The 22,302-nt window shown below is 35.8% G+C and overlaps 4 protein-coding genes across 9 annotated transcripts; 1 reads left to right on the top strand and 3 right to left on the bottom strand.

Moving 5' to 3' along the window:
- Positions 1-443: 443 nt before the first annotated feature.
- LOC106173060 (uncharacterized) lies at positions 444-4,243 on the bottom strand. 5 transcript variants are annotated; one of them, XM_087001731.1, is made up of 3 exons: positions 3,132-3,389; positions 2,593-2,822; positions 444-1,778 (listed from the first exon to the last, which is right to left on the bottom strand). In XM_087001731.1, exon 3 carries the CDS (start codon positions 1,624-1,626, stop codon positions 673-675), a length of 954 nt encoding a protein of 317 aa, XP_086857857.1. In that variant the 5' UTR covers positions 1,627-1,778; positions 2,593-2,822; positions 3,132-3,389; the 3' UTR covers positions 444-672. The 5 variants fall into 5 exon arrangements, with proteins under 5 accessions (XP_086857857.1, XP_013409493.1, XP_013409492.1 ...); XM_013554039.2 differs by having other exon boundaries at positions 2,593-2,735; XM_013554038.2 differs by lacking the exons at positions 2,593-2,822; positions 3,132-3,389 and adding an exon at positions 3,978-4,243.
- Positions 4,244-5,150: 907 nt separating this feature from the next.
- LOC106173072 (charged multivesicular body protein 3) lies at positions 5,151-8,464 on the top strand. Its single transcript, XM_013554058.2, has 6 exons — positions 5,151-5,312; positions 5,437-5,497; positions 5,745-5,924; positions 6,301-6,422; positions 6,786-6,897; positions 7,203-8,464. The coding sequence occupies exons 1-6, from the start codon at positions 5,268-5,270 to the stop codon at positions 7,325-7,327; spliced, it is 645 nt and encodes a 214-aa protein (XP_013409512.1). The 5' UTR covers positions 5,151-5,267; the 3' UTR covers positions 7,328-8,464.
- Positions 8,465-9,131: 667 nt separating this feature from the next.
- LOC106173056 (ras-related and estrogen-regulated growth inhibitor) lies at positions 9,132-14,267 on the bottom strand. Its single transcript, XM_087001733.1, has 5 exons — positions 13,892-14,267; positions 11,067-11,123; positions 10,264-10,343; positions 9,906-10,113; positions 9,132-9,688 (listed from the first exon to the last, which is right to left on the bottom strand). Exons 1-5 carry the CDS (start codon positions 14,022-14,024, stop codon positions 9,510-9,512), a joined length of 657 nt encoding a protein of 218 aa, XP_086857859.1. The 5' UTR covers positions 14,025-14,267; the 3' UTR covers positions 9,132-9,509.
- A 1,674-nt stretch (positions 14,268-15,941) lies between these two features.
- LOC106173071 (tubulin--tyrosine ligase-like protein 12) lies at positions 15,942-22,112 on the bottom strand. 2 transcript variants are annotated; one of them, XM_013554057.2, is made up of 13 exons: positions 21,942-22,112; positions 21,526-21,659; positions 21,074-21,275; positions 20,436-20,595; positions 20,084-20,217; positions 19,584-19,774; positions 19,135-19,353; positions 18,631-18,742; positions 18,246-18,397; positions 17,782-17,863; positions 17,422-17,490; positions 16,763-16,901; positions 15,942-16,371 (listed from the first exon to the last, which is right to left on the bottom strand). In XM_013554057.2, exons 1-13 carry the CDS (start codon positions 22,074-22,076, stop codon positions 16,214-16,216), a joined length of 1,887 nt encoding a protein of 628 aa, XP_013409511.2. In that variant the 5' UTR covers positions 22,077-22,112; the 3' UTR covers positions 15,942-16,213. The 2 variants fall into 2 exon arrangements, with proteins under 2 accessions (XP_013409511.2, XP_086857992.1); XM_087001866.1 differs by having other exon boundaries at positions 21,979-22,106.
- Between the last annotated feature and the right edge of the window lie 190 nt (positions 22,113-22,302).

Below are 22,302 nucleotides of genomic sequence, written 5' to 3'. Positions count from 1 at the left end.
TTCTGACCCTACTCTTTTCCTTTCTTTTGCGTTAAGTCGAGAGAATTTGGGGTATCTCGGATGATCCAAATTGTTCTGGTACGGACAGTTCACAATGATTGTGTCGACAAACACGCCTCCCTCTGGCGTTGAGTATAATATAGAAAATCTGGTGGATATACAAGTACATTGGAAATTCTGTTCATAAGATTGCATGCAGCAAGAGTCCCTGAGGAGTAAGTGCGCATTAGCTAGGTCGACAAAATGCATTGCGAACAGTCCCGTAGATTCAAGACTGATCACAGTCATGTGAGGTCATCAAACTTTATGGCAAACAAAAGGCAATGTTTACCCGAAAGCCTCATGGCGAGGTTTAAAGGAAAATTCCGAGTTGCTTGTGCATTGAATGGGTCCAAGTTTTGACCATCTTCTTCTTAATAAGTAAGAGCATTGGTGGTCTGGAATAAAAAAGGAAAGAAACAATTTTATTCTCAGACGGATATTTTCTGGCTGATAACACCTAAGACGTACGGAATTTTCCAATCCCACCCTCCAAGCAATTTTTCAGTTCATTTTCATAAATATACAGAGGTGGAGATTTCAAGATGAAATCTGACAATCTGAGACGGCCTAAGAGCCCCTCTATACACAAATATAATTCCAGCACAAACAATCCAGTATGCTCTGCATGTGTCAAGGGCACTTGTTCAAATAGTCTGTGACTGGTGTTTCAACTGCACAGAGAGAATGTGAAGAGGAACCTTCTTCGTGAAAACTAGAGATAAGTTGGCCTTGTTTTGATAACGTGGCTGACAAAAGATTCGGGCTATTTGTGCAGTTGTTTTCAACATGTGATAACTGAAAGTCAACGTTTTCTGTAACTTTGCTACAACAACCTATTATTTCTCCACTGCCCACTTCTGTGCCTTCGTTATCATCCCTTTCAAGCCCGTCTTTAACACCTTTCCCTTGCATGTTTTGCGACTGGGACAAACAATCGGCTTCGCTAAAAGAAACCGATTTAGTCGCAACGTTTTTAAGTTCAGCATTTGTCTGTCCAAAAGTGTCATTTTGAGAACCCTGCACGCTGTCTGTTGCTATGTCCTGCCATGTTTCTCCTGGCATTTCAACAGCTTCGTTCGGTCCCCGGCTAAAGAATACATCCGGTGTAGGGTCAATTGGTTCTATTCCTGCCAACCATTTCCTACAACGGAGGGTATTATCAACAAGATACAACCTCTCGTCCGAATAATTCTTTTGGCGCAGTCCTATGTCCTGTGGTTTTGTGTCGGCCAGATTAATTGCTAAACATTCTCGTGGAATATCTTCCACGGAGATACATTTTTCACTTTGTGTCCTATGAAATTTGGCTCTCGATCTTTTAAATTTGTTGTTAACATTATTCACTCCTTTTTTCTCCTCGCAACTTGAGCAGACTTGCTTGTATAAAACTTGCGTTTGGATTTTTGACAAATCAGTAAATTCCAAGGATTTGCTCCCCTTGGGTAATTTTGGCTGGGATTCTATTGATGACCGTGTTTTCATGGCAACGGTAAAGTCCCGCCACGACGGGGGTTTAGGTGGACTTGAAACGGTTGTAGATTGGAGTGTCATCTGTTGACGACTATGTTTCAGCATCCTTACCATATAAACTAAGGCGAAATTATTGAAAAAAGGTCCGTTCTGCGTTTCAGAACGAGCACTGGAACGTCACCGTCTACACCAATGGTTTAGTCACATGTCTGCGCAATCATCGACATATGTGAACCTGGAAACGCGGGCTGCTCTGCTTTAATCACCTGAAAAAAGATAAAATACCATGAATGTTACCAGGAAATACTTGGATGCACGTGATTTCGATGGTCGATGTGTTTTATATGATGTATTATCTTTTCAGTTTGTTAAGATATTTTTGTTGTTGGCCTATCATGCATAGAGTACAGGCCTATGACGTTACCCATAATAGTAAAGAAACTATTTGTGTATTTCAATAATTATAAAAGGCATTTGAGGTCACTAAGACTACACATCTCACAGGGTTTCATTAGATGGCCTATATCAGGGGCTGAAATAATTGAAGCTCTTCATTTAAAAGATATTTCATGGTATGACCCATCAAAGTAGGTTGAATTGTCCTAATGTACGTAAAATTGCCATGCCGCTACAGAAAGCATCAAGGCAGCAGTACTAGTATTTATACTGTTCAGTTTAATCTTTTAGCTGTTTAGGAATAGAAAGCGAATCTTCTTCCCTCTCCAACCGCAGTGTTAGCACCAAAAGCAGCAATTCTAGGCCACTCCATCTCAGTCATCATTTTGAAAGAACCTTACTCGCATTTCAGAATAGGGATAAATCACCCTAGGGAAGAGTTAGGTATATTCATCAAATTATATTCTCCTGCTTTGCTGTTTCAGTCAAGACTGAACCACCTGACTGCATGCATAGGTATACCGGTAAGGCACATTCTGAGCGACAGTAATGTCGTAGACTATATTAAACTGAATAAACAGTCTATATCATATAGCAGTTTAAACACATAGTAGATACATGTAATATATCAAATTTACTTATCAGTAATGGAAAAGGGGGTTTACGTGGGATATTTGTCCTCACCCTGAATTCCAGTGCCCTTGTTTTAAAGTAACGGCAACCCTATGCTGGTGCATGTATAGAGGAAAGTGTCAGGGTTAACTGTAGGTACAGGGTGCACTTTCATACACGAATCCTTAAATTCTTAGTTGTGCTGCAGAACCTGCCTAGAATAATAGACAGAGCTTTCTAGGATAGTCTGGACATACCCGTACTCTGTACAATGACTGTACTGCGGACAGCTGAAAAGACGGCTGGAAAGACAACGCTTAATTCCTTGGTAATACTAACCCATAGAGTGAATCATAAAAAGAAAGCAACAATCGTACATTTAGAAGGTATTGTGATTCGGTGGTATCGGCAACATATACAGTAGCTCACTGATTCAATAAAGCATACAGCAGAGAGAGAGAGAGAGAGAGCGAGAGAGAGAGAGAGAGAGAGAGAGATTCTAGTAAAGCGATCAGGCTCTTGATATCAAACAGTCAACCTTTTAACAATGACTCATTTGCGAAATACGCTCTGGAGTTATAAAATGCATATAAATCCAGTTCAACAAATACCTGAATCCCTGGTTTAGTACGTCTATAGAACATACATTGCGCTAGACCTCGGCTTGCACTGTATATCCAAAGTATTTTGTTTGACCTCAATCTGTCTGACAACTGCAGTATATATGGAAAACTTAAGCAGCAACTGAGCATTAGCATCAACATCTCAACCTCAGTTAATCATATTTAAGTAGGGTGCACGCTTGGTTTCAATTACTGCGCGTTTCACATTTCACATTTTAGACAGGCTTATGCTTTTGATAATACACCATCTACTTAAACACAACAGCAACTTGATGTATACCTCGCTGCACAAGTGAATTCTCAGAATTTACGTGAAAAAGCTGCAGATGCCACATACGAGTACAGTAAAGGCAGTAAATAAGAGAACGGGATCTACTTGCCTTTCTAAGATTTCCTGACTCAATAATATTTAGAAATAGCAATCTGAAAATTTTCAAATATTCTCTTTAAAAAGAATTGAATGGTCATAGACAGCCGCATTCAATGCCGAACTTCGACATTATCCATAGAGTTCACCTAAAAACGTCAGGTCTGATACAGATACTGTGACCCAGATATATTACCGAGATTGTTTCAGCTTTGAAAATGGATCCCTTGAAATTGTAACAGAGTCCCAATTAGGTTACCAATATTAAGTAAAGTATGGTCAATTTTGTAAAAAAAAAATCGCCACGTTTGACGGATAGATAAGACATGAGGCATTAATGAGATTAAATCATGTATGGCAAATTGAGTAGAACTACCTAATTAGATCTTAAGCTAACGACGTTAACACTCTTTTAAAACTGATAAGAGGTTTCAAAGATAATTGCTAAATATTGTTTTAAAACCCACCTCATAAAGCAGAGTCTCCTTCACCGCACGTTGACCTGACTTGCTGACAAAACTTTGATAATGATGCCGCATACTAGCTTACGTCGGATTGTCCCTCTGTTTGCGCAGTCTCTGTTCAAACGGTCTATAAGTCAATATGTCACTTTATACAGCTAAATCCAGATAAAATATTTGATAATCCTTGACGCTAAGCTCTGTAGATGTGGTACGTGGGATAAAATATGAACAAATATTAGAATAAACTAAGGTTAATAGGTATGCAATGGCTAAGGTAAACACGGCTCAGCACGGACGGTCCATTGTGTTGGGATGTGCCTAGTGGAGAGCGTGGTTCTCAACTCCTTGACAATGAGAGAAAGACAATTTATAATGCGCTCATAGTCCTGATAGTCAGGGCTAGGACGAGGGAGGGGGGATGTGTTTGATGGGGTTTGAACGATCCGCCGGTTTTGTAAGAAAATGTCAATTTAATAGCAGTAGGGGCCTATTTCATTTCGTTTCAATTTCATTCCCATTTTACGTTTGATCTTTGAAGGGGTGAAATGGACTTAAGAGACATGGGAATATAGTTTAATTAATTCTAACCCTGAATGGATCCAAGTTCATAACAGACTACGCCAAGAGATGATTCAGTTGACTGCGCAGTGCACAGTGCTGCCCTTCAAAATATTGCACAATTAAAATTTACAGGTTGGTAATTTTTGCAGATTTTTACAGATAGCTTGTGCAAATGCGACCTCCGCTTTTATTCAACAATGGGACCTAACCATCTCTCAGACTCAGCATATTTATTGTATAAAAGGGTGTATCAAATCGTGTTTTCAGACCATGATCTCGAAATTACATAGGCCTATTATAAATTTGTAAGTGACTCTGCGACAGAAACTCGGTCACTGCCTTTCCACCGGAGAAGAGGGAAATCACTAAACTGTAAAATTGCTTCGATTACTGCCCTGTCGTTTAGGACATTTAGTACACGTGTCAAAGAAAGAGCAGCATCTGTTGTGCCTGTGCATTTGTGTTTTATAGGGTACACAATAACTAACTAACTAACTAACTAACTAAATAAATAAATAAATAAATAAATAAACGTTTTTATTATAAGTTTACTGGAAGATATAAAAAATTAACTTCAATGTGTAAAAAAATATTTTGAATGACAGAGACACGAAATTGATTATGCCATTATTGACTTCTTTCCAATGCATTGGAAGTGGGTTATCTTGTTCTCCTTGCGCCCCCTATAATCTATTTTCCTAAGCCTCGTTCCTGAAAAAGGAAACAAGAACGATGGGTTTGTTTGGGAAAACTCCAGAGAAATCACCCAAAGATATGGTAAGTTAGATTCGTTGTGCTGCCGGTATAAATGCTATATTTATTCTTGGTTGTGGCCTTTTCAATACAGTCTTGACGTATTTGAAAATTAAACGCAGGCATTTTATTTTTGCAATAATTTTAGGTGAAAGAATGGTCATCAAAGCTTAGAAAGGAGGGATACAATATCGATAGACAGATCAGAGGTAGAGTAAAAATAAGATCGCTTTGTTTCTCATAAATCTCCACTTTCCACTTAATGTTGATGTAAACTTCTAGAGTAGTAAAGTGACTATGCATGCTGTTGTTCACTGTTAAGTCAGACTGGACTGTTTACTTGCATTGGAGTTTCAAGAAAATTTTGACACTGGACTGGTTTCACCGTTGTCATTTAATCAAAAAGACGTTTCAGTGAAAAAGAAATAAACATTATATTCAATTTTCATAATTTAGGTATTCAGAGAGAGGAAGAAAAAGTGAAAAGATCCTTAAAGGATGCAGCCAAAAAGGGACAAAAAGACGTGTGTAACATCCTAGCAAAAGAAATCATAAGGTCAAGAAAAGCAATAAGCAGAATGTATGCAGCTAAGGCCCAGATGAACTCTGTTATGATGAGCATGAAGAACCAAGAAGGTATTAAGGATCATAATGCCATTGTGTAAATGGGCAATTTCATGAACAGGTCAACACAAGGTGCAAAAAAGTTAATAAAACAGAATAAAATGTTAATGCAGTTAATGAAAAATGTACTTAACATTTACCATCTTTTAAGTTTCTGTCAAATGAAGGCTTGATGCATTTTAGATTGACATTGCCCAACTATAAGTTGACTTAAGCTGTCAGGTATTTGAAATTATAACATTTAGATTATATATTTTATCAGTATTTTACTGTGACGATCAGCTTCTTTACTTTGAATGATGTGTTTCAGTAAGCAATTTAATTAAATAAAGACAAAAATCTTGATGCAAGTTGTTACTTTTAATTACTGTGCCTTCTTATATTTTAGCCACTGTACGCCTGACAGGTGCCCTAGAAAAGAGCACAGAGGTGATGAATAGTATGCAGCAGCTTGTAAAGTTACCTGAAATACAGGCAACTATGATGGCCATGTCAAAAGAAATGATGAAGGTAAGATATAAGTATGTAAAAAATATGTAGACAATCAGATTAAATACGAACACTTCTTACTTGAATTTAATATTCTTACTTGAATATAATATAGATCGAATCCATTTGGAAAGGATGCCAGCAGGGAGACCTGTGCATATATCTTTTAGCTCTAAAGCTCTAATTATTGGTTTGGATAAGCCAAAACAGTTCTAAGTTTTGTACAAAATATTTGTAAGCAGTGCTGAAATGTTTGTGCAGTGCAGTTTTTAAAAAATTATTATTAACATAAGAATGGATTGCAAGCCATAGACTCAATTTATACAACGTCCCAAGTTCTAACCTTTTGCAACTATGAATTTGTAAGTAATTTTGGTCATTCAGGCTGGCATTCTAGAAGAAATGTTAGATGATACATTTGAATCATTAGAAAGTGATGATCTGGAGGAAGAAGCAGAAGAAGAAGTTGAAAAGGTTTTGTTTGAACTCACATCAGGTGGGTAATGTCCAAACAACTTGGATAGATTCATGTATTTAGTAGAATACTTTTGCGTCTCTTTTCATTTTTTTATTCTTTTTCTGTAAGAAACATATACTTTTAAAGTTGAATAGTCATGTTTACCAAAAGTAGAAATCCATATGAAAAACCAGTATTTCTCCTTACATTATATTTATCAACTCTTTCATAGTTGTGGATATTTTAACTAAATTATATAAAACATTGTTTTATCATGCATCAGTTTTGAATAGTTTTATGGGTCTGAGTAGTGATAACAACAATTATCTTCTAATAATTTTTAGGTGAGTTGGGCAAAGCTCCAGCAGCTGTTAGTGACACATTACCTACACCAGAGGTGGAAGAAGAGGAGGAGGAGGAAGAAGACATTTCAGATATGCAAGCCAGACTGCAGGCTTTAAAAAGTTGACTTCATTGGTTTCACATGCACTATGTAATAGCCAATTGTGTACATAGTTATTTGCAAAGCAGTGTAATGTTAAGATATATTCTAGTGAAGATACTCTGCTGTCAGTTGTGAAACAAAAAGGGTAATATATGGAGCTTTGTACTTGAATATTAAGACTTGTAATATATGGATCTTGCTTTTAATTTCAATATTAAGATTTGGCAAAAGGAAACAAAATTGGCTGTTTCATTTGAATGGGATGAATGTTATCTGTACATATAAATATCTTGTAAATATTTGATTATTTTACCAGCCTGTACTCAAATGTTTTATCAATCGTCTTGCTCTATGGCAATTAGCTAGAGTTCTTATGTTTCATATTCTGGTTAGAAATGTAAAGTAGACAACTGCAGTTCTGCAGCGATGGATCCGCATAGAAGTTGCCTCTTCTTCTACCAACGTTGATGAAATTGAGGTCACATTAAATGGTAATGACATGGGACCAACCTGCAGAACTAACAGCATCAATTTTTCTCCAAAGAATTCAGTTTTCCTGACAAGCTTTAGTCTAGGTGCCTGACTGGTGGAATGCATGTGGCATGCGTGAACGTAGAATCAAACAGCTGCAAAGACTGGCAAAAAAGGTTAGACACTAGCTTTGAACCACATGTTGTATATCCATTGTAGTTCATTTGTGGCATTGGGGCAATAGATAACAAGTGTTCCCAAAATTGACCTAGGTTGTGTCGTTTACACAGTGCAATAAACACTTCCCATATTCCAACAGCTCTAATAATGAAAAAAATGTAATATATCGGAAAAAAATCAGATGTGTATATCCTTGGCATGCACCATCTGCCAGAGTCACTGCACAAAGCGTACCTCCTCCCTATGATTTCATTTTATTACAGTGTTTAAAGGGCCTAAGTGATGTAATTCTACATATTAATTAAATGTTTCTAATACCTTCAGTAAATTTTACCCACTCTTCTCTAATTCATATTTAGGATTTACCTTTGTAATTATCAATTTTGTAAATCCTGCAAGATCGAGTTGCATGGCTGGTCCATTATTTTGTGTATTGAAAGTGGCTGGTTTTTGACAGTAGTGGAGACGGAGTTGTAGAGAGGAGAAAGAAAATAAATTATGAACTGGTCATTCTTTTGTTTTGTATTTTCCTTGTGCGACGTCAAAATAAATACTGAAATGAATCGTCAGATCCCCTTATCGGAATGGTTATCCAAAATTTGCCTCCTATCAGTGTAATCTAAGCCTCCCTGAATGTGGGAGAGATTCTGAACACAACGAATACTCATTTATACATATAAATTAAGCAAAATAAAAATACAAAATTACGTGTGTGTGTCACGTATATGTCTACCTACACGTACTATTTACATGTACATATGCTACGTGAGCATATGCACACATAAATGGAAATTACACTTGTATTATCCAGTTCAGTTCAGTGAAAGCATGTAAAACTACCACAATACATATAGCTGGAGGAGAGCCAAGGTGGATCAGTGACGCCAACCTTTATACCAGCGTAACTAAGAAATCGTTTTAGATGTAAAGACACCAAAGTAACAATTATAATGAGAAAAATATCAATATGCATTAAAATCGAGAGAAAGTGAGATATAGTTGTTGAGATGTTATTGGGATTCTGTTATAAATGTGTGTTGTAAATATTTATCAACATGTACGTTTTCAAATAGTGGTACTGATTTCTTATGCACGTCGTATGTATGAATATTCTCTGTGTATATACTTTGTGCTAACAAAACATACATTCCACAAATCTTTAATAATCATTAATTAATTGATTTGTAGGTTTATTATAAAGTCTGATATTGCACAGTTTTAAGACATTTTCACAGTCTTATAGGCAGCTACGACTTATTTTACAAATAAACAATCTACAGTTTTAAACAATTTATCAGAATATTGTTTAAACCATTGTCACTATTCTTTGGTAATTTAACTCTTCCACCAAAAGAAGAAAATAACAATTACTTTTTCCCTTTTTTTTGTAAAATAGTGTAAGTATATTTTGCCAATTTTGTCCTCGCATTATGCGCCTATTTCGATCCACCTGAGGTTTTACATAGACAAGTTATCTCGTCTGTTTCAATGTTTTGCTGGCGAGTCGAAGCGTCAAGGGATGAAGCGAAATTGTAGATATGATATAAAGATATCCTTAATTTTTCGACTTTGTGCCTAGTGAGCCAAACACCTTATCTAAGAAAGTCCTAGATCTCCTTTTAGAGTTCTGAATTTCTCGGTAAAGATTAAGGAATGCATCGGCAATTTCCGTGGCGTCCTCCGAGGCGGACACCTCGGCAAACAGGCAGTTAAGCTCGTGTGATAGATGTTCACCTGTAGAAGAAATCAGAAGGTAGAAAGGTTAAAGAAATTTGATTAAAACGCCATGAACCCTGGACGTGGATTAAAAGGTCAAAATCGTTTGTGACAGACTCCAGTGATTAAGACATTTGATTCTGTAAAATCGACGATATTCACTCATCTAATTTTCTTTAATCAGTGGTTATAATATAATTAAAATATAAACAATGTGTTTTCTCCTTTAACGTACCTTGAATCTTAGTCACCTGTCTTACATGAGACATATCCCGTTTATTTCCAAGTAATATCATAGGCGTCATGTAGTTACTTCTGCGGTGTTCTTGAAGTCTTTTTGACAACTTTTTAACAAGTTCAAATGTTTTGAAGCTTGTGATGGCATACAAAAGGACTATTCCATCCGCCCATTTCATATGTTCTTCAAACGTATCTTCAGTAATCTAAGTTGAAAAAATCCTTTGAGTGATGATACTCTTAAAGTGCATATAGCGCAATATGTCTAATTCTGATCATAGTATTACTTAACATCAAACGGCGTGTATAAAACAAACCGACAGAAGTAACTTGATAAAAATTAAAGGAGGGCCTACCTTTTCGGAGGAACAGCTGTCTAGAATTTCAAATACAACATTCTCTTGGTCAATTACCACTGTGTGCTTATATTTGATTTCTGAAAAGAAAATTTTCAAAACGAATCCTGATTGACGAATAGACGAAAAGCACCTACGAATGGCCTAGCTTTCTGTTTCAGGCACAAAAAGCTGATGTTTTTTCAAACGGGAAATACATGTATAATCTGCCATTTGTGTACAAGATTGTTACACTCCTAATACGTAGATAACCAAGTTTAATGTCTTTTTCAATTGAAATTTCTCAGGTATTCAAAATGGTCGACTGAAATACTATTGTCAAAGGTGGACCTTAAAAAACGCCTTTGATAATGGCTTTAGAAATAAGGCAGAAATAAGTCATATCGTTAGTTAGGATGGTCTCAGGACTATCATGGTATATTATTTATAAAAAGATATAAAACATTATAAAAATTCTTGTTTATGTTTTGTAGAAAGTATAAGGTTGAGGAAAAGAAATCGTTTTCAACATTAAATCAATCCTTACGGACTAACGAAGAACGCACTTAAATATCGCAGCTATCGCATTCAACATGTTTCTTTACTTTTATCTCATCCAAGCCCTTATAATTTTTGTGCGTTGATATTGTAAAGCGTAGATCTTCTCCAATGAAAAATCTCTCTCTTAGATCCGAACAAAAATTTAACGCTTCAGATATTTGAATATAAATCTCCTGAATTTTCTCTCTTTCTTTTATGTTTGTTTTGTTCTTCCGCTTTGCTATCTGTTAATAGGCATATGCCAATAGCAAAAGTTCACTTACCTGAGGAGTGGTCGTACTCCCCAATAAATCTTTTTGTTAAGAATCTAACAACGACAGCTGAAACAAAAAGTAAAAAAAAAAAACTATAATAATATATGTATCACAACGTGATTCTGCAACAATTATCCACATAAAAATATACATGTAGTAACGTATTCACGCGAAACCCACAAGGAGATTCATTTTTATAGCTGACAGGCTACGAGATGCCTGCTGTTCTCATGTATGAGCTGCCTCCATTGGAACGATCACAGCTACAGGATAATCAGAAACGTGTATTATATATAGCATTATGCTATTTATCATGAAATTATTGTAATGTATACGCCCTCCTTCTCCCTAAAATATAAGAAATTCACTTGTGAGCAAAGCCCCTATACCGCGTCACACTGTGTTTTTAGGATGGGATTCAGTTTATTAGAAAATGAGATGACTGATAGGTGAACTCAACATACCGTATACTTAAAACAGACCGGTAAAAAAACTGGCCAGTTGTGTTACTTATAATATCTCCTTGCTTGAACAAAATGTGGTTTCTTCATTATGCCAATTTCTACATTATATGAACAGACATCTTCCTAAGTGTGTTTTGGGCATTTTAGTGCTTATCAATATTAACTGTGATTGGAACCAGAGCGTTCACAGTAAGGATACATCCGATATACAAGAAGGTAAAAAGTGGTACACAGCATATGCGCATGTATTCATTAACTCAAGTTCGTTTCGTGCAACTTTGATAGAGAAGGATAGATGGATTGATAAGAGGGGGATAAAGAAAGAAAAGGAAAGGTAGATAAGAAAGAAAGAGTGTGTGCCTATTAAAATTCTGCGGTGAGTAGCGGTGTGTACTTGCATGAAAGAGACAACTTGCATGAAAGAGAGTCATTACAAATCGATTGGCTCCATTTTCACTCCGGAAACGAGTATGAAAATATCAGTAATATACTTAACAAGTTTGCGTACATCCGTCTATATTTTTCAACAAACTTTCATCGCAAGGCAAAGCATCTGTCATAATAACATTTATTTTGGGCTCCATACAAGATACACCTGGGAAGTTTCTGAAAAGCTTCGCATCTGTTGGCACATTTATCACGGGTACACCATTTTCATTTTACGCCATCACCAGAACCTGTCATTTACCGATTCTAACTACAATAGTATAGAATGGATCTGAATTGACATATGGCGGTATGATTGCTGGGAGCCTTTGTCGAGAAATTAATTTCACTAACAAGACCAATGTTTGAATGGCCTACAATTAGATTATGTTCAGTTGAACTCAAAAGGTCGGGCAAACTTTAAAAACACGGTAGCCGGACTAGATTAAGCCAAAAAAGAGGTTTGTTTCTTTTTGGGTGGCTAACAACTCCTTGTACTCCTATTTTTTATTGTAAAGATAAAGATATATTTGAGGGGGGGGGGGGCTCTCTTCTCGATATCATGGATGACACATTGCATTTAGACTGCACATTTAAGTCGAGCTCAACTTTATTGCTTACTCCTATGTACTGGACTTCTTTAATATGTTTCAGTTCCAATTATCATAGGGTGTCAAAATGGGAAAGAATATCTCATCGTATTACCGTATAATTTATTCTTCTCATTAGCGTCATTCCTTTCTGTGTGTATGCACGTATGAGCGCGCGAAGGGGACAGAAGTGCGTGCGCGTCTGACTGTGTGATTGATCATATTTCCACAGACACTTTGCAAAACACTTAACGGATCGATCCCCGAAACTCACGAAGTATGAAAATCTCGAACAGATATTTCGATGATCTTGTAGGTATGCTGGCCCCCACATTGGAAACGTAGCTCTTTTCTGTTCATTTTAATTCTGACAAATGTTACTTTCCATCACGCGCTACCTGTACACATCATATGAACTTTCTCAGCAGGACTGGATAACAGAGAGAGAGAGAGGGGGGGGGGCGGGGGTTACAATAAAACTGTATAATCTTCATGTAGAATTTCTTTGATTTGTTGTTATTTCAATGATGTAAAAGTAATGAACACCAGAGAAAGGAACCATGTGATTATGTTGCTTCACATCATTAGTTCCACATTGCAGAACTCTTTGAAGTCTTTAGTTTATATCCAAAGTGTCTAAACAGGAAAATCAGTCCAGGCCAATTCACCGCACGCAAGGTGTATATTTGAGTAAACACGTTTATTTGAGCTTAACTGAAGCATACTGTAACAGAGTGTGACTTAAGTGAAAATTTTAAACAGATGCGTGTAATTAACACGGTAAAAAGGCACGTTTTTGATGTCCTGTTACCCCACTCCTAAATTATCACAGCCAGTTAAACAGAAAATTTGAAACATGTTAGTGACTTCAAAAGTTCCGTATCTTGTTTTACCACATTGATATCGACTACTTATGATTTGAGTACGACATCAAATATATGAATTTCAGATTTGTGCAAGAACATATTCAGCATATACATGTATAATTTTTTTTTAGATTCAATCTTGAACAATTTAAATAAGACTGCCCACTGAAATTGCCGCATTTTGTCAATTTGTGCTTTGGCAAACTGACTACCAAAGTAGGAATCCTAGAGATATGAATTTTAACTAGAATTCCAATTAGAATATCTCATGACTTGCTCATTGTGTGTTTAAGTATAACGCAACGAAATAGACATTACTTGCAAAAAAAGGCTTCATTCCAACAGCTTTGAAATAAGAAATTATCGATATAGAGATGTGAAATAAAGATTTATCCAGTGTTTTCAAAAATGTAGCCCCAAAGGTCAGAGAGAGAGAGAGAGAGAGAGAGAGAGAGAGAGAGAGAGAGAGAGACGCATCACATTCTTACCACTTTTGCCTACCGCAGATGGGCCTAAAACTAATAGCCGGGCGTCTTGAACTGCGGATTTCTTTCTCTTAAGTGTTGAACTTCTGGGAGACGCTTCCCCGGAGTTCCCACTGGAAGCAGCTAGCCAGTCCATCGAATTACCTGGATGAATGAGAACTCTTTCAGTAGATCACCCATATATAAGCCAGACTAGAAGTGACAGCGAGCAAGGGTAGCATACATCTACATCGTTTCGCTTGATATTTAAAAACATGCAGATGCGGTCGATGCACCATCTTTGAGAATACGAAGAACAAACTGATGAACTTCCCTTTAATCTAATTTCCTACGAAAGACTGCACTTTTTGGGTTTGGTTTCAATCTACTGCTAATACTAATAGTAAAGGTAGGGTTATTCACTGCGCTACAGGAGAAATAGCAAAAGCTTGACCTTTGATTTGAACACATCGCGCATATTTCTTCTATTCGTTATGCTCAGTTCACAGGTTGAGATAATGATATTATTATTCCTATAAATGTGTAGGCGCAAAAATGCCTACCGGTGGGTCTCAGCAGTTTGGTAGTTTCCACTTTGCTTTGGCGAATTATCAGTATTAAAATGATCCGACCCAGTTTTTACAAACAAATTAATCAAATGTACCGGCCAAAGAGGATCAATTTGAAATAGAAGACGTCTTGAAGGAAAATGATTAGATATATTAAATGAAAATATGCAAAAATATATACGTATTTAGAATTATATTGAGCGCCAGTTTCATAGAATAATAAAAGGTGTGGCACATCTCATATATATATATATATATTGTTCTTCAAGGCGCTTCATTGATCTTCTTCGTCTCCTCTCAAAGATAGATGACCTTTTTATTCCGATGCCAAAAATAATTTTTTTTTTATCCGTTATAACTTAAGGTATTGATTTGAACAAATCTTGCCTGGTGATTCAAAGTTTTTGATGTATTGATTTAATAAAACAGAAAAAAATACTAATGGCCTGCAATAATGGGCATAAGAAGCTCATAGTTGCGTTTGTGTACAAACAGAATCAAAAAATAAAATGAAGAAACGAGGACCAGGATACGAATCTCCGACTCATCTCATATCTTGTGCCGTTATTTCAAAGCTTTGCACAAGCGTCACAGATTAATAGTGCACGAGATACAAGTTTTCTTCATCGAATGCTGAATAGTCATGTTGCCAAAGCCAAAGAGGAGAAAAACTGTTAAATCTTTTCAAACGGTTTGCCTTGGTGTCAGATTTTCGCGATAAATCTTCCATTCTATCGACCTCGTTACAGACATGCCATCGTAGCGATTTATGGAGCACGCACAGCACTTTCCAATCTACCGTGCAGCGCAGGCTTTCCCTTGGCACCGCGGTTCAATTCCAAACTCACATCCCGCTCATTTTCCTCTAGCTAAATGTTCCAACTTTCATCCAACACTCGCTCGTTTCGCTTGCCTAATGAAGTAAATGCTCTCCCAACGTTGTAATAAATGACCAAGGCAATGAAGTAGACATCCAGTTCCCAGTACTTTATAACTAAAACTATTGAACGCCTGAAGAAATTTGACATAATCAGAGCAGGGAGGCTAAGACTAAGCAAATTCCTTTTCTTCATTTAAGTCCATGTTTCTTTCTTTCTTTCTGCGGTAATTTGCTAATTTTTGTAGACCAGGTTGTTTTATTCTTCACAAATTGCCTGTATGTGTCGCCTGCACCATACGAATAAGGTCATATGATTAGGCCCCTTGTAAAGCCTGTATTTTACAATTTAAGGTTCAAAACATTTTGATGAAGAGCATGAAGGTCTCACAGTGAGGTTCTCTGGGCAAAAGAGGGACAAAATATCAGATCTACTTTGTCTCATTTCAATCTCTCTGATGAGAAAGACACCTGTACGAAACAGTTGCACCCCGTCCCAGTTAAATTTGTAGTCGTATCTACTGGATTCTTTTTACTACCTTTCGTGACTTTCATTTTTTGTGACTGGATTAAATATATCAGTGATAATATTTTGAAGAATCAATAGAAAATATATAAAACTATCAAATGGTTCTAAATGTTTTTATTAACATTAACAACATGATTAGACATTTAATGCACACCAATTTAAAACCTTATAAAAAGTGCCCTGAATTTAAAAATACTGTTTCACTATTTTTTCATGTACATTTTCTCGTGTAAAATAAATTTTAACATTTTAAACACTATTGCACATTTCGTGAACTGAAAATATTTTATAGAGTTTTAGTCCCGTTACCATAAATTATTAGTATATTAACCATGCCCCATCTCGTATTTCTGTCAACATCTTCCAAACAGTCATGAAGTTAAAACTACCAGTGGTTTTCCAATCACATCATCATCCAGAAATGCAACTCCAAACATGTCGTTGTAAAAGTCTGGGTAGTGCTTGCAGACACGTGAACAGTCTGGAGTGAAGTTCACCTCCAGGATTATAGGCTGCATGTAACGTTCACCTGGATAAAAACAGATGTAAAGTTTAGAAAATATTCCCAACAAATTAAGGCTACCTAGCGTAACTCACAGTACAAGGGAATCTTTGTATTCGAGTTAGCACACTTTTTTCAATATTGATTCAAAATTTTCAAAGTAAGTTCTGAATAAGTTATTTGCATTGCTGACAACTCTGTACATGTTTCTGATTTGAGAGTAATAAAAAAGTGAATGACACTGCTCTTTATTTCAACATTAAACAGTATTACATATGATAAAACCTCATTCAATACTTCACGTCTACATCAGAATCTACAATAATATCAGGAAAGGAGGAGTGAAAGTGTACCTTCCTATTCATTTCTATGTACTTTTAAAACATTTTGAAAAAAAAATACATAAATATATAAATACCATTTTGGTCAGTCCTCCATTTCAGCATGATATCTATCCCATATATTGCCCTGGATTGTGGGGAAGGGGCAATGCCTCTTGGGGGAGGGGCACTGTACGCAGCAGTGAACAGTTCTTGGAGTGCCTTCAGGATTTTCTTCTACATTAAAACCATGTAAGGTAAAGATATAATCCATTTTCAAGTGGGCCACACATACATATATCATGAAATTTGGGTTCATACATCAACATGTCATAGACAAAAGATAAAAATTTAACTTTTTGACAAAATGAGAAATGAGCATTAAATTCATCATACCTCTCTTTCAATATAACCTAATGGCCACAGCTGTTTATATTTTGTAAATACTTCCTGGCAATGCCTTGTTTCACTTAAGGGTCATCATCACCATAAATTTCGCTAGTCTACAAAGAGTAGGCTTTTCTCCAGACACCTCCCCTTCATAGTCTGATAGAGTACAAGGTGAAAAGCTTAAAATGCTGACCTTTCCCAGCACATCCCTTGGGGTAAAGATCATCATTATAATAATTTTTCCAAAAGCATACAGAAGGGATTAACCACTCACCCCCACCCCACCCCACCCCACCCCACCCGGGTAAGATTTGCAGACTTGTAAAAATGATAATAAAAATGGAAGCTGTAGGTAATTTAATCCTACCTCCACATCTTCCCAGTGGTGTCCTGGATACTGCTCTTCCAGACGTGAAATGAAATCACTGCGATAAACCTACAATTCAAATAGACAGATGTGTCAAATGGAATTTCAAATATTTAATTTACAGCTCAATTGATACAATACTGATACTTTAATATGCAGACTTTTGTAGATCCTTGACTAAAAGAGCCTCAATAGAAATCCATCATCATATATTATAAGCATGTTCACTATAACAAAATGTTTATATTAATGATTGCAAAGTAAGGAACAAAACAATGCCTTAATATATAAACTCTCTCTAGTACATAGTTTCAAAAACATTATCTAAAATGTTACATTCAAAGAAAATTAAGATGTCACCTCTACTACATTCTGAGGAGACACATATGTCATTGAAGTAAAATGTTTCTCAAAGTCATCCAAGTCATCTAAAGAAAATGGCCTGAAACACGAAACAAGGCAATTGAAACAAAATCATATGGGTATGAAAGTATTTTTTAAAAATAATAATTAAAAAAAGAAAAAAATTACAGACATAAATAACAAGCAACAAAATCAGAAACAAATTTAAGCAACTGTATCAACATTGATGACATTGAACACATCAAATTCTACAGAGTGCTACTTTAGTCCCAAAAACTGTTCTACATATACAAATGAGTAAGAAATGAAATAACTTTAAAAATCAATCACTTTTTAATCAAATAGACAAGTATATGCACTTTTTCTTTAAAATCAATTCTAATTCCAATCAAAAAGACATCAAAAATTTGGGACAACTGAATTCAAAATATGCTTAACACCAAAGTTGTGGTCATGCTTACTTGCATGGAAACCTTGGATAAAATGTTTTGCAGACACTAAGTTTTAATGGCTGAACACCACACAGCATCACAAACCATCTCAGATCAAACTTCACCCCTCCAATTTCTGGGCGGTGAAAGAGGACTGTGTCATCAAGGTATTTACAAGCCACCTGGACAAAAGATAATCTCGGATCCATAAGAAAAATAATGATTGGTTTAAAAAATACACTTGCACATAATAGCACTAACTGGAAAATATTTGAGAAGCACAATGCCTTGAATTCTTTGCAAAAAAGCAAATTAAGAACAAGTCAAGTATATGATGCCCACCATTTTTTTGTTTCTTTCTTGTAAATTTGAGTAAATAACTATTGCCTGTCAATCCATGTAATAACAATGATACCTTTGGCCCAGAATCTGACAATTTTATAATGTAGTTCAGGTTGCTGGTGATGTGAATATCAAGGCCTCTACTAAGATTATAAGGTTTACAGATCCAGTGGTTGTCAAGTCCCCTAAAAGGAAGGTAAAAAAATTATATAACTCACATCTGGTTTATTCTTAAATAAATATCCATAAATGCAATTGCAGTTTTTGATGGAACAATACAAAATGTAATGTGAACTCAAATTGAGAACAATGTGCACAAGACAATGCATATTGTATAATTTAGATACAAATGTGTTGTTTTCAACTCATGCTGACTCTTTTAAGATAAAAAACAATACAATTATACATAGTTGCAATAGTGTGTGGGGGTTTGATTCACATTTCTTTTTATGAGAAATATCTTACTTGTATATAAAGGAGTGTCATTCAGGATGATATAGAATGTATTTTAGTTTACATTACTTTTTCTAATGTGCTTTCAACACTTTTATGGACATTTTTTTTAAATAAAACATACTTAGACTCCCGTTTCTGGAAAAGTGATGCAAACTGGGGAAGTTCAGTACTCAGGTTATAGGTCTGTGATAACCAATATGGCTGACTCTCCAATTCATCTTGCTGTTCAGTTGCTGAAGAAACTCTCCTAGCAACAATAGGCATCAGATCTTTGACAGTCAATACTGCCTCATGAGGAAACTGGTTTATAAACTTCTCTGGCATTTCTTCACTAAATTCTCTAAAAGAAATAAAGTCAAATACCTGAAAAATCTTCTGAACACAGATTAACAATGAAGCTGACATTCCTGTTCAAATGAAAGAATACCAAATTTATTGCCAAACAAGAATTCTGGATTTTATTACAGTTGTCTTTTATAGAGAAGAAATTTTTAAAAGTTTACCATGTTATAGCCTGAAAGGAAAAGGGGCTTACTGTAAATTTCCTATAGCACATTAGTATGTACTTACTTGTGATCAAAAAAATGTTCCATTAGCCACAAGATGTCTGCATCCTTTGCATTGTTAACTAGTTCAAATCTGTCACTAGTTAAATATTGCTGGAGATATTGCTCATCTGTAAACACTTTGATTCTTCTGTCTCCAGGTAATGGTGGAAAGGTCTTGTCTAGATTTGGCAATGGTTCTTCTCTCCTGTATTTCTAAAATTGAAAAGTTCAACCAATTACAAGCAACGCCATGTATTAAGTAAAAGGTACGTTAATGATTGACTTCAAATAGACAGGAAGTTTATACTCACCTTCTTACTAGACTGCCTGCTTTCTTGGCTCTGAACAATATTAAAACACTCTAAAGCTTGACATCCAAACAATAATTCTTCATGGGTAATCAAACGTTATTAACCAGCGTAGCTTTATCAATTCAAGTTAACATTTATCTACAATTGTAACATCTGTAACAGAACAAGATGAAAAAGGAAATATGGATAAAGCTGGCTAGATCAGCCTTACTTCAAAGTACTCCTCTCCTGGCTCTTCCTGCTGGTGGCCAATATATGTCATGTCTGCTGGCACCCAAGGTAACAGCTTGGCTTTCTTTACCAGTGGGTCATCTGTATTTTCTGCATAGTCTCTAGTAATCTCTTCTGTAAAATATCATGGAAGTTCTGTTTAATCTCCTCAGTATGACATTGGTGTATAAAAGACTTAACTAGCACATGTCTATGTAGGTTAATCCAATTCTCATCTTCACCCTAAGTGAAAAAAATTCTCATTCCCTAAATAGTTTGCTTTGCCAAAATTGCTTAGTAAGTTTCTCATCAATGTCTGTTGAAATAGCATAAATAAAGAACTATGACAGTACCTCCTTCCTCTAAATTTTTGACTGGAAATAATATGGAGAATGTTAACTGCATGGGCACATAGAAAAAAGGCACCAATCTACAGCTAGGTTCATATGAGTGCTGTATTCTGGATCCAAACTCGTCCATAATGTACCAAACTGCAAAGGATTCCTCGCTGCCCTGAAAATGATTGAAATGTGTTATTATTTTTATTATTATTTCTGAACTGTTTGCTAGCCTTTTGAAGCTCATCATCTGAAGAATATGATATCTCATGTTTATGTGCGTAAATGTTTGTATTCACTTTGATAAGTCTGAAGGTACATAAGCACATAAACCACTAAAATGGTAATAAGATATGTGGTAAAATGGAGTGTGAACAATCTATTTGACATTCAAGTGTTCACAATGCTCTGTAAATAATGCCACTTACAATAAAGACATATACATGCGGTTTAAATCAACCATTCATTACAAGCTGATATTTCAAATGAAAACCTTACACTGTTCGAAGTTTTCACAAACAGACAATTTCTGTGGAATGGCTCTGGATTTGCTTAACAATGTTTGGTTTCTCTGTATAATAGTGAAATAAGGTGCACAAGTACAAGTGTTTAAATGAACTATTATAGTCATATAAAACTGCACAACTACCCACCTTGGGTGCATTTGCAAAACTATAGGTTTGATTGTACTTCCACATTTCATTAAAAATTTCTTCCACTATTTCTTCCTTGGTTTTCCCCTCAGTTTTCAAGTCCATGATACCAGCCATTCTTTCTGCCAAGCCAGGTACAACACGCAGCTGTGCCCTAGCTTTATCTGCACTGTACGACCAGGCATGGTCTATCAGGTAAATGCTAAAATTATATTAGCCAGAGTTTTGAAAACATATTTTTCTGCACCTGTTCACTTTGCTTTTGCCACAATAACAACTAATGGTCAAGTGAACTTCTTAATTTTGGAAACTTTTACAATATATGCAACATTAATTAGATATTTTAATTTACATCTTAAACACTTCCTTAATAAAGCAGTAAGTAAACTACACAAGTAAAAGGAAGTCTTTCTGATTGCAAGTTCAATCAAAACATTATTGAAACCCCTTACTGTTTCTCATCCAAATAATCAACACCCTCATCATCAGTCACTGCTGCTTTCCATGAATACTTTCCTGTTTCTTCACCATCCTCATCAACATGTTCCACTCTCATAAGACCAAATACACTTCCAGCATCAAACACCTGAAGTGTAAACATAACTGTATCATCGTGCATGGACAAATAATGAACAGCTAGTAAGTTTTGAAGTTAAAACTTACGTGTACAGCTATTACAAATTTATACATGCTTAAAATCTATATAATCTATTTACTGTCTAAAGTATTGGGACTTAACAGTGATGTGCTTTACCAACAGGAAGGTACTACTTCACAAATTTGTTGCGATACAGTTGACTTACTGACAGTTTAAGATGATCCGAAATTTTCTTGTTAATGTAACATAATCAGTTACATATATATATACCTCATCTTTTAATTTGTCATGAAGTTTGTGCCAATACCTCTCTGGAACAGCCGCACTTTCCAGCTGTACCCTGTGTAGCTTTACAAAATCTTCATAAGAAAACTGTACTTGGGGCTCAGCTGTAGCGTGCGGCATCTTGAGTACACGTTGCCACCAATGAGTACGTTAGAGGTGAACGACATCAACAAAGGCAACCATGTATCTTTAGTATCTTTACGTATTAAAAATTAAAAATTAATTATACTAAATCATCATGATGAGTATATAATAATCTTATATGAGCAAAGAACCCGAGATGGGGTGATTTTGTTTCTTAATACACTACATGTCTTGTTGATTGTATGTCGTTCTTTAAAGCTAA

This window comes from Lingula anatina, chromosome 1 (assembly GCF_051362555.1).
Source record: "Lingula anatina isolate TDL-2025a chromosome 1, LinAna3.0, whole genome shotgun sequence".
NCBI classification, from domain to species: domain Eukaryota; kingdom Metazoa; phylum Brachiopoda; class Lingulata; order Lingulida; family Lingulidae; genus Lingula; species Lingula anatina.
Note: the sequence above shows the minus strand (reverse complement) of the source record. Positions and strands in the feature narration are given on the sequence as shown.